The sequence below is a fragment of the Corvus kubaryi genome, unplaced genomic scaffold (genome assembly GCF_017639235.1).
Source record: "Corvus kubaryi isolate FWS band 111438036 unplaced genomic scaffold, C.kubaryi_AGA036_p1.0 37397, whole genome shotgun sequence".
In the NCBI taxonomy this organism is placed as follows: domain Eukaryota; kingdom Metazoa; phylum Chordata; class Aves; order Passeriformes; family Corvidae; genus Corvus; species Corvus kubaryi.
The window spans coordinates 20,671,109-20,682,235 of record NW_024581136.1 but is presented as its reverse complement, the minus strand read 5'-3'; the positions used below and the strand labels follow the sequence as shown (position 1 = coordinate 20,682,235).

Genomic DNA, 11,127 nt, shown 5'->3' with positions numbered 1-11,127 from the left:
TCTGCCCCGGGCCGGGGCCGTCTGTGCGGCAGGAGAGGCACGGCCGGTGCGCAACGCGCCCTGCAGCCTCTGTCCTTGGCGTGGGACTGGGAATGTCCCACAATAAACCCTGCTTCACAGGCAGGTGTTATCCGCACGGCTCCACTCTGCACCATGGACAGGAATGCAGTCATGCTCTGTGTCCACCAACACCCTTAGATGGGATTACAAGCATTGAAAGAATATAAACATGAGCGTGGAAAAGTTTCCAGGATGCCACAGGCAGCATCCCAGGACAGGGGGACAGATACTCCTCCCCACTCAATTTACTCCAAGAGCTGTTCAGGGGAAACAGGGAAAGCCAGGCAGAGGCCGTGAGGCAAGCCTGGCATTATACTGTAACAATATTGTAGTGGCCTGACATGGTGACAAACCTGAAGCTATCACCTCACTTTAATAGTGTAGCACCAGCATTTTGCAAGAAATCTAAATGTGCATGGTTTTTTTCCCCTCAATCACCAGCATCTCTGTGAGAGAAAAGAACCCAGCTCTGAAACACTCGTTTTATTTTTCAGGAATGAAAAGCCCCAAACCTTTTGCTGCCCCTTTTACCCCTGCATGTAAGGGGAGCTTCACAGCTGCACCACGAGCAGACACCCGAGTGGGTTGTCTGAAGGTGGTTACAAAAGGTCACTCTGCAGAGTGCTCAGTGATCTTCCAACAGCGTGGGGGATGCATATTTTCTTGGAATAATCCTCTCTTTATTACCCCATAAAACTGGCAGAAACTTCTCCTTTGTATACAGCAAGTCAGCTCGATGACATTGAAGCCAGCCTAGAAAGTTATTTTGGTTTCCTCTGCCAAATCAGATCTCAAAAGTCAGGTAAAGCTAAACCAGATTGTAGTGTTTATGTTTTAGCTCTGTAACATTTTAATTGGAAACATTCGATTTCCAGCATTGTTAGGCACCCAAAGACCTGTTTGGGCCAGCGGGATCTTTCAGAACTATTTCCCTCTGTGCCTGGTAAATGAACTGAGTTGTAAAAACATGGACATGGTCACTGTGGAGTCACTGCTGGCCCTGTGTCAGTCACAGCTGGATCAGTCTGGGTGGGCTCAGTCTTAGACACCGAGGAATTGGTCGTGAGGGGAGACCCTGAGGTGGAGCTCAGGGTGGGCTCCGAGCTCAGCCAGCCCCTCGCAGGGAGGGGGTGTTCCCACCTGCGGGGACTCCCTGATGTGCTGCTCAGGTGCTCGGGGACACTGCAGCTGTGCAGGGATCGGCAATCTCCAGGACTTAGCCCCTCTCTTTCAAGGCATCAGATGAGACTGGATCCTCCCTCTGCCCTCAGTTCATTCACAGGTGAAGAAACCTGGTGTTAAGACAATTCCCAAACAGAATGTCACACTTCAGTGCTCCTGCTGACTGCTGGAGTGGCCCAGGAATGTTCATGGCTGCACTATGGTCAAATCTATTTGTGTTTCCATTCCTAAAGCTCAACAGACAGTGCCCACAGATGGAGACGGGATGTCAGACTGATGTGCCTTCCTCACATTCTCAAAATTATACAAATTGTGTGAGCAGGAGTCAAAAAAATAGCTTCCTTCTCTATTTAGCCCCATCAGGGATCATTAAGATTTTTTCACATTCCCTTAAGCATACATCTTGCTGGGATCTTCCAGACATGCCTCTCTCAATCAATTCTCTGCTTTAACTGGGGGTTGAATTATTAATGATTTCATCTTCTGAGAACGGCAGTTCTTCACTATAAAAATCTTCATGCTCAAAAACCCAAAGCTGTCTGTGAAAATGCAGCAATCTGATGCTCAGCTGTGATTTAAATGGCAAAGTCATTGGAAGTTCACAAGGCTTATTACTGACTGGGGGAATATAATTATCTCCAATTACAATTAAAGAAAGCAAACCCCCCAGTACAAGACACTCAGGGCCCTCAGTGAGCCTGAGATTGCAGACACACTCAGCTGTACAACCCTCCCAGCCCCGAATAAGCCTGAGGTTTTCTTTTCGAAGGACATACATGTTTCTGTTTCATAACAATAGATTCCAAGAGATTTTCCCCATAATAAGGCTAAAAATACTTGCCCAGGCCCCATGAGAAATTAACCCTTGCCTGTTTCTAGCAAGCTTGTAGTTCCTTAGCTGATAGCAGCTATTTTAAAAGTTTGCTGTTCAGCAAGCAGGCAGGCATCTGACCTACCACAAGATTCCAAAAACCACCCCCTCAACTGCAAATAATCTGAGAACAGGGAAATTGGTTTGGTGATTCTTCCTAATGCTGTGGATAAAAAGTGTGCACAGCCTTTACATTATTGATATTAAAAATAACTCATTTTATACTTCTTTTAGTCATTAGAAATCTCAAATAAACTTCCGTGTTCTTCTAATCAACATCATTGTCAGTTCTTCTGACCTGTAAGACACAGAAAATTCCATTTTAAAGGGTGGCAGTGCCAAGCAGGGCAGGGGAGGCCGCTGTGTGCCACTGCCCTCACTTACTGCAGGGCTGCTGTGTGACTCTGCCATCCCTTCCTGCATCAGGAGAAGACAATGTAGACCATGAGGGCACAGCCCACGATCCAGCCGAGCGCCAGCAGCACGGGGACCACCAGGCGGGACAGCGGGGCCTGGGCTGGCACAGAAAAGAGGGTCACGTTACATTGACAGGGAACTTGCTAAATGAATCCCACCCAACCCAGGACTGTCACAGAGCAAAGGGATACCCAGCAGCTCAGGCCACACAGGCTGTTTCCAGCACGGAGTCACCGTGTCCTGGGGCCTTCCAGTGAGAATCCAAAGCCCAGAGGGGACAGGGAGGAGATGAGCACAGGGCTGCCCTTCAGCTCCACAGGAGAACATCCTCACTGGACTTACTGACAGCAGAGCCTGGATCCGAGCCCTGACACCTGCAGCACCTGCCAGGAGCTTCCCTGGGCTGGTGACAGTAAACCAAAAATAGTGATTATTTAACATTGCAGCCAGTCCAGATCTGTGTGCCTGGGGCTGCAGTGAGGAGAGGCTGGATGGGCTCCCACATCCCAAAGGGAGGCTGGCAGTGGCTGCACACCAGGGATTCACAGCTCATCTCTCTGCCCACCATAGCCCTCTCCTATCCTGCCTCCACGGTGTTAGGGGGTAGCTCAGGTTGAGGTAATTACCCACTGCAAAGGTGTTCCCTCCTTTCCAGAAGGAAAATATCACAATGCAATGGGGATGTCCCAAGGTGGCTGAGCCACCACCCCTGTTCAGGCTGCTCAGTGGAGCCCAGCGCAGGCCATGGTTCTCTATGGAGCACATAGGAAGCAGGACTGGCTTTACATAAATAAATCTCCATGCAACATCAGAATTTTAGAGACCCTTCTATCAGTTTCCAGCAAACAGCAGACTCTTGCCAGAAAGCAGAATAACAACCTTTGAGATCCTATTACTTACCAATATATTACAGCCTCTTACAGCACATCTTTACACAGTTAATGGTTTTTGAAGGGATTAATAAATTATGTAAAACAATTCACAACACCTTGCACAGTTTAGATCAAGCAGGCAGACTCGGAGGGAAGCTTAATAATTTAACGATTGCCACATTGTTCTTCTAAAGCTCAGCAAACCTGTCTCACCATGACACTGCACAGTGTGTCTGCCAGAGGGGGAGAGAGAGCACAGAGAGAGATCTGCATGTGCTGCCATGAAAACATTAAAAACATTAACAGCCACACAGCAAACAAATCCTGCCCTGAAACTGGGTGTCCTCTTGCCCCAGGGGAGTCCCTCATGTGTTTCATTTAGAGACAGCTACTGCTTTGACACTGTGTACAGTGAAGCTGCTGGGGACCATTTCCCTGAACTTGCCATTTCTCCAAAGGTCTAATCACAAACACAGGGCTGGGCTCTGCTGGGCTGCACGGAGGGGCTTGTCAGAGCTCTGCTGATGCTGCTGAGGCTACTGACTATGGGGGCTTGTAATGGGAGCTCCAGTTTAAACCAGTATCAGGGTAATTTCTGGGGCTATCAATGAAAACTCAGATAAATAAACAGTGTTCAGCATCCTGTTGTACCTTAGCAAAACTCACTCTCCCTAGATACCAGAGTCAATGGTGAAAAAAAACAGGAGATAAGTCCTTAAAAACTTTGAACGTAGCTAAGAAGACATATTAAAAAGTTCCCTTTACAAGTGTTACCTGAGTAACTGTGCACACAGCACACACCACAGCTACAGCTGTAAATTTAAGTGAAATAAATAAAAAATGACAACAGATATAAAATGCATTTTTATGAACTGCCTTTTCTCCTTAGAGAGAGTGAAGTGTGCTTACAATGGAAAGGTCATTATTAAAATTTCATTTTGCTCTGACACTTGAGCTTTGTGGGGTTAAAATCTAAATTATTCTGTGTTCACATAGCACTACAGTTGGAGCTCAGCTACACACAATATAACCAAAATGCTGTCAAACATAACTCATTTCACACACTGTTCTATTGTATTAGCTAACTTGGAATGACAACTAGAGAAAATAAACAAAACTAGTAGGAGTCGAAAACACAGGAGGAACCCAAGCTGTTAATAGAATTAGCTTTTAAAGTGATTACACTTTCATACTGAAAAGTAAAATATATATCGTGTATCAGACAAGAATACAAGTAGCTGAGTATGTTCACACTGCATTGCTCAGCTCTATTAATTTCAGTACATTATCACATTCACGTCTAATTGTGCCTCTTACCTGGTTCTGCCATTCCCCCTCTGCTAGTTTAATGGCAGGTTAAGGTTTGCCTCTGCAGTTGCTCTGGGAGCCCTGGGATGCTTTAAATAGAGCAATATTTGGAATGTGCTGCAGCTGCCTGGCTCACTGGTGCCAGGGGTTGGCTATAAGCATTCAATTGTCTAAAAAGGCAGGAATTCAGGGGTTCAAGGTTACCTCTGCCTGTTCCTCCAACTGCACCTCTATTTCAGAGAAATCTGACTAAAGATGGGTCAGCTTATAAAAGAGGGAGGGAAACAAGGGTGAAAATTGCTTTATGGTCTCTTTATAGCTGTGGTAAGTTCAGACATTCCTCCTGACCACCCCTGTAATTCCAGTATCACAGGGATCTGGTGTGTTCTGAGTTCCCCAATCTTCTCTCATCCCGCTCCAATGAAAAGTCCAGCCAAGCCCTGTTCAGGATCCCTGTGCAGGATTCCTGTAGTTGTTAATTCTCTGCTAAGCACCACCAGCTATCTCATACTTGCAGGAGAAGTAGAATCCAAAGGAAGGGCTGCTTTGCAGGGATCCCTCCACAGGGGCAGAGCAGGGGGGCAGGAACATGTCCAACATCACGGCTACAACACACCTGGGAGGGACAGCCCTTCCCCAGACACCACCTAAGGAAGGGGATTTCATTACTGCTTCTCCAAAATGGGAGCAATCTCACAATAAAACTCAGGGCTATGGAACACTTTATTATGCCATGCACAGTTCAGCCTATCATAACATTTTGAGACACGAGAATAAACTCTGAGCTTTACTTTCTTTGTCTGGCTTTGCTATAAAGCAAATCCTTTTGGGATAAGATACAATATGTTGTAAAAAGAAATATGACTCTGTGTAAAATATTTATTGGAAAAAAAAAATCTCTGATACAGTAACTTTGTTGGCTGCACAGCTGCTCCTGTAAGAATCCTATCTGTTTCGGTTCTGCTAATTATATATATCCATCTGATCTCATGGAAATAATTTCCACCAGGAATCATGTATTCCTGACAAGACCATCTGACCTTCATGGATTGGGATCCTTCCAGGCCCAGTTGCCACAAGCAAGGGCAGCGAGTCATTGTTGCTCACACCAGTTTGGGTAACTGCTCCCCAGTCAGTGCTGTCCTGCACGTCCAAAGCTGGACTTAAAGGAGATAAAAGCTGTAACTGCAGCAAAGAATAGAGTAACAATATAGACATTATTTTAAACAACACATCTTCTGTTGGGAACTGAGGAATGAACTGCAGACATCAATTCTACAATAGAGCTCAGTCCAACAGCCAAAAAAGAGCAGAGGGACAGCTTCAAAATATAAAAACGAGGAGAGGACACAAGGCTTAAGAAAATACTCAGAATGATCCGTGGCAAAATGCATCTACTGCTTTGCTGATGAAGAACAACACGCAAGAACAACAATTCCCTCATTTCTATTTGTGTTTCCAATTACGTGATCTTTTTTATGTTTTCCCTCTGTGTTTGTGCTGGGACACTGAGATACTCAACATCCAGAGTTACACTCACACGGGCAGTTGGGCTCAGAAATGAGATTCACTGAGGTGCTCAGACAGATTGGTCTCAGGGCAACCTTTGGGGCAGCCTCTGGGACTTCATTCGCATTAACTGCTTAAAGCTGGGAATCACTTCAAATGCTTGAAATGTCTACAGTGCTTTAAGGGAATTGGGGCCAAAATTAGGGAGGAACAGAGTAAGGCAGCAGGGCTGCAAAGCTTTCTGTAAGAGAAGTGATTCTAAGGGGAAAAATCCTTTTAGTGCCTGGTGTTTGGGCAGGAACTGTCAGAACCTCACTGACCTCCCCCCACTTTGCAAGGCAAGTTGGCCATTTTTTATGTTAAAATATCCAATATGTTTAGAGCACATCCCAATCTTCATCACTGCACCAGTACCCAGAGATCAAATACTGGAATGTCACATTTCTGTCTTTGTTACTGTACTTGTAACCTCTGGGAATCTGTACCCACATGCAGGAGGCTGGCAAAGAAACGCTTTGTTTTACAAATTCTATATGATCCCTATAAATAACTGCAGCCTACACTGCTTTACAGGAGATTAGAAGGACAGACCAACTCATCTTCACAAAGGGAATGCTCCAAGTAATAGTCTTTATAGCTTTGTAATACTGGTATTAATTTTTAAATCACATTTCTTTCAATTGATCTTTTTCCTTTAAGAAAAAATCCTGATTTACTAGCGAATCAAAAGCCAAGTTTATATGCCTTGAATTATTTTATGACTTTACCATACTCTCTTGTGACCTGCAGACTAACATATGAGAATATCATATTATTGCATTCTCAAAATAGGTTTATGTGTGGAAAATTTGTCTAATGAAATGCATTTTATTAGTCACACCAATCTTAGCATTTGAAAGGTCCCTTACAAATTGCTAGACATCACTTCTACTCATATTTACATCATGAAAATAAAGGCTGATTTATTTGATAACTATGCAACCAAAGACCTGAAAAAATCCATATATTAAGCTACTAAATAATTAATTCCACATGCTGCTTCCTGGGGTTCCAGGTCTGCACATTTCTCCTGGCAGAGAGAAGCATCACTCAGCTGAATGCTGAGATTCCCGCAAAGAACAGCCACAAACACGACGGGGAAAAGCACCACGGTGTAGAGCTCTCCATGAGCTGTGCCATTCCTGGATCAGTCCCCACTGGTGTCTCAGAATAGCATCGATAACGAGGTGGGCTTTGCCTTTGTACGGCTCCATCCCTGGCAGCTGAGGGACAGCAAATTCCTCTGGAGCCGGCGCAGGGCACGGCCCCATCTCCCTGACACCGCATTCCCGGCGGCAGCTCCCGGCACCGCTGGGGCCCCGCAGAGCCAGAGCTGGCTGCGAGGTGAGGAGCAGCACCACGAGCCCAGGGATGGCACAGCCCAGGGATGGCACAGCCCAGGGCAGGGCACAGCCCAGGGCACAGCCCGGCCATGGCAGCAGCTGGACACGGAGCCCAATGTCCGTAACCACAGATTGTCGGACCCAGAGCAGCTCTGCAGCCGTGTCCTTCCCCTGAGCTGAACTGGCACTGAGCCCCCCCAGGAACAGCTCAGCCTCCAAAGCTGCCCAGCTCAGGGTCAGCCACAGGACAGGTTTCAGATTCTTCATATAAAAACTTCACCCATTTCTTCCTGCCCTGTGATTATTATTCTGGAAGGGAACCCAGCCCATCGCACACCAGGGATTTATGATTTGAGAAATGGCAGCTTTCTGGAGGATGTGGGTTATGATTTATACATTACTGCAACCTGTTGCTGTGGCTTTTACTGTCTCCTTGGCATTTTCTTCAGAACTGAAAGGCATTTAATGTGTCACTTGGATTTGCACTGAATCCTAACTCCTTGACCAAGTTAGAACTCCAGGCTTACCATGCTGCATTTTCCATGTGATTTTTCTGCTGTGACAGAACAATGAAGTTAATAATTACTCCATTCTGTTTCTTTGGATGAGAAAAAATAACCTGCAGTGCACTCTGTGTGCCGCAAAGTTTAAGGAAAACTGCCTGGTGCAGGCACAGGGAGGTGTTTTTGGCCAGTCATCACCTCTTGCACTGCTCCATGGTGGTGGCACAAAGCTGGGAGGAGCCCCAGGGCACCCCCAGGACACACACAGCCCCCAGACTGCCCTGCAGCAGTTGCAGCCAACTGATCACCACCCCTCACCTGCCACTCGAGGCTCAGCGGGCAGGGAAAGGTTCCTCCAGAGGGGGCTGAGCAGGGGAGGCAGCAGAGCAGGAGGCAGGAGCACCCCAGCAAGGGCTTCACCAGCGTGCTCTGGCTGTACCTGGACACAGCAGGTGGGACACAGCGGTGGGAACAGCTGGAGACTGGATTACATTTTTGGCTGCTCCTTTGTTCTAACTTGTGAAAAACAAGAGACTGAACCGCTCAGCTGGGATGCGTGTCCCAGTTGTTGGTCCAGCCCTACATTTCCTGGTTGAAGACAACTGACCAGAGTGAAGATGCTGTGTTCACAACCAACCACTGGCCTGTGTGATTTCAGCTCATGTGCTGGATAAAGTCAGACACGGGCTGAAAACATCTTTATTTGATCTTAGTGTGTCCTCTGAAAGAACACTGGCTTGTGCCAGCAAGGAACACTGTGGCAAAACACAAACTGGCTGAAGGAAAAAGGGTATGTTCATTATCATAAATTGTGAAAGACCTTCTAAAATGTTGTGTTTGTCTAAGATCTAGCTAATTTATTTCTTGATCTGACCATTTCAGTTGACCATAAACACTGGATAAAATGGAGCAAGTTAATTTCAATGTCCTCTTTAGAGCAAAATGAAGGATTTCTTCAGAATCTTTTATTCTACAATTTTGTAGAATCTGGTAATGGTTAATGTTGGAAAAGACCTTTAAGATCACCAAGTCCAACCATCAGCCCAGCACCATCAAGGTGATGCTACAGCTCAAGTGGGTACAAGCCAGCCCTAAAGTCACCTTCCCCAGCAGAGACACCTGCAGATATCCTGCTCTTACCTGGTCACTTGAGGACTCCCTGTTCTCAAAAACTTGGAAAAGCAAGGTTGGGACAAAATTCAAGAGCTGAAGCAAACTTCAGATAAATCCAAGCCATACCCCGGTGCAGGGACCCCCCAATGTGTCCCAGCAGTTCCTGTGAGTGACAGGGAGCTCCACACCCTCCGGACTCACGGCTGGGAATGCCAGCTGCACCCCTGGGATCCTGGTGCCAGACAGGCACTGTGACCTGGAGGGGCTGCCTCACTCCCACCCCTTGTGCAGACAACCAGCCAGGTCATCTTCTCCTGCTTTTTCCAGGTGATTCTGGCATCAGCTTCTCTGACTCCATACCTCTGTGGAGATGTTCCCTCCTTTTGCAGTCCATCTACCCGAGGGAGAAAATCAGAGGGATCCTTGTCCTTGCTTTTCCTATAGCTTATATATTCCTTTTTAAATGAACCCTCTGTGCTGGAAAAAATACACTTTTAAAATTACCATGGCAAATCACTTAATTCAAAAAAGCTTTGCGAGCCTTGAAGAGCCTTGAAGATATTACCAAGTTTTACCTGACCAGAAATAAAGTTCTCAAAAGCAATAAAAATGGACAATTTCATGCCCAAATTAAAAGAGAATCTTATTTATAAGAACAGAGCAGTTTTAGGAGGAAGATATGACTGAACCACTGAGTCCTTAGAGAAAAGGTGTGTGAAGAACAGCAGCTCCAAACTGGTGCTGCAGTTCCCTCTTGTGACAGCCAGAGCCAATTCCTGTTTGCAGAGAAGCCGGAGGTTCTGCTGCCTCAGTCAGCAGAGCCACTGCAGCTCTATGCACACAAAAAGGTGTGGGCTGGGGATTTTAAACAAACTAAACCTGCTGGTATTGAAACATTACTCAGGAAAGATGTATTCACTGTTTGGAGGCTTTGGAAAAGGAGTTTCCACACCCTGGGGTGCCTTTGCCCCTGTTCACATTAATCCACAACAGTTACAGAAAATGAAGCACCTGAACCCCCTTCCTCAGCCTGAGGTCCCTCTGGCACTGGCCAAGGATGCTCCAAGGTGACAGGCATGGGCACTCTGGTGCTGTTCAGATCACCTGAGTGACCCAGAGCAATATTTACAGGCACAAACAGAGACTTTGCTGCTTGTTTGACATTAATTCTCATTTCTGTAGGTTCTTCACTGTATTTTGCCCCAAACTTAGCTCCCAGAATTGACTGGTTTTAGCTTTTGGAAACCAGTTCTTGGTTTGGGTTGGAAGGGATCTTAAAGCCCATCTTGTTCCACCCCCTGCCGTGGGTGGAGACCAGGGTGCTCCAAGCCCTGTCCAGCCCTTCAACACTCCAGGGAGTGTCACTGACTCCCAGATCACTGGCCCACAGGCCCAGGAGTGCACGCTGGCTCCTGGCACACTCTGGTTAGCTCAGGCCGTGCCCCCGGCATCACCCCGGGCACTTTGGCGCTCGGGGGCTTTGTCCCTGCCCGTCCTTTGTCCCTGCCCGGCTCAGATGGAATTGCTGGGGTCTCAGCAGGTCACACAGCTCCTCCAGGACCTGAGGAGTGGGAATCTCTCCTGGAACCTCTGCTGCTCCAGGCAGGGCTGACTGCCAGCAGATGGCAATCCCTGCCCGCAGTGCCGGGCAGCCAGGCCAGTGAATGTCTCAGGGTTTGGGGAAAAGTCTTCTGAACGATTAAAAAATGGAAAATAATGAAGCATTTCTAGAATTAATTACATTACATAATGTTTACAATGGAGAAATATCATTTTGTCTTGGATTTCTGGATGCAAACCCCTTCTCTTGGGATACAGAACCTACAGACAGAAAATAATGAGGCAGCTCTCCCTTTTCCCTCAGCCACCTCAACGATACCTCACAGCCACAGACTCCAGGAAATAATGTA

General features: G+C 46.8%; 1 protein-coding gene across 2 annotated transcripts; it reads right to left on the bottom strand.

Annotated features, from left to right (window-relative positions):
• Positions 1-224: 224 nt before the first annotated feature.
• Positions 225-4,951, bottom strand: STRIT1 (small transmembrane regulator of ion transport 1). 2 transcript variants are annotated; one of them, XR_006018435.1, is made up of 4 exons: positions 4,720-4,951; positions 2,498-2,630; positions 2,339-2,411; positions 225-1,352 (listed from the first exon to the last, which is right to left on the bottom strand). XR_006018435.1 is itself a non-coding variant. In XM_042042511.1 (3 exons), the coding sequence occupies exons 1-2, from the start codon at positions 4,730-4,732 to the stop codon at positions 2,536-2,538; spliced, it is 108 nt and encodes a 35-aa protein (XP_041898445.1). In that variant the 5' UTR covers positions 4,733-4,950; the 3' UTR covers positions 524-2,411; positions 2,498-2,535. The 2 variants fall into 2 exon arrangements, 1 of the variants encoding a protein (XP_041898445.1); XM_042042511.1 differs by having other exon boundaries at positions 524-2,411; positions 4,720-4,950.
• Between the last annotated feature and the right edge of the window lie 6,176 nt (positions 4,952-11,127).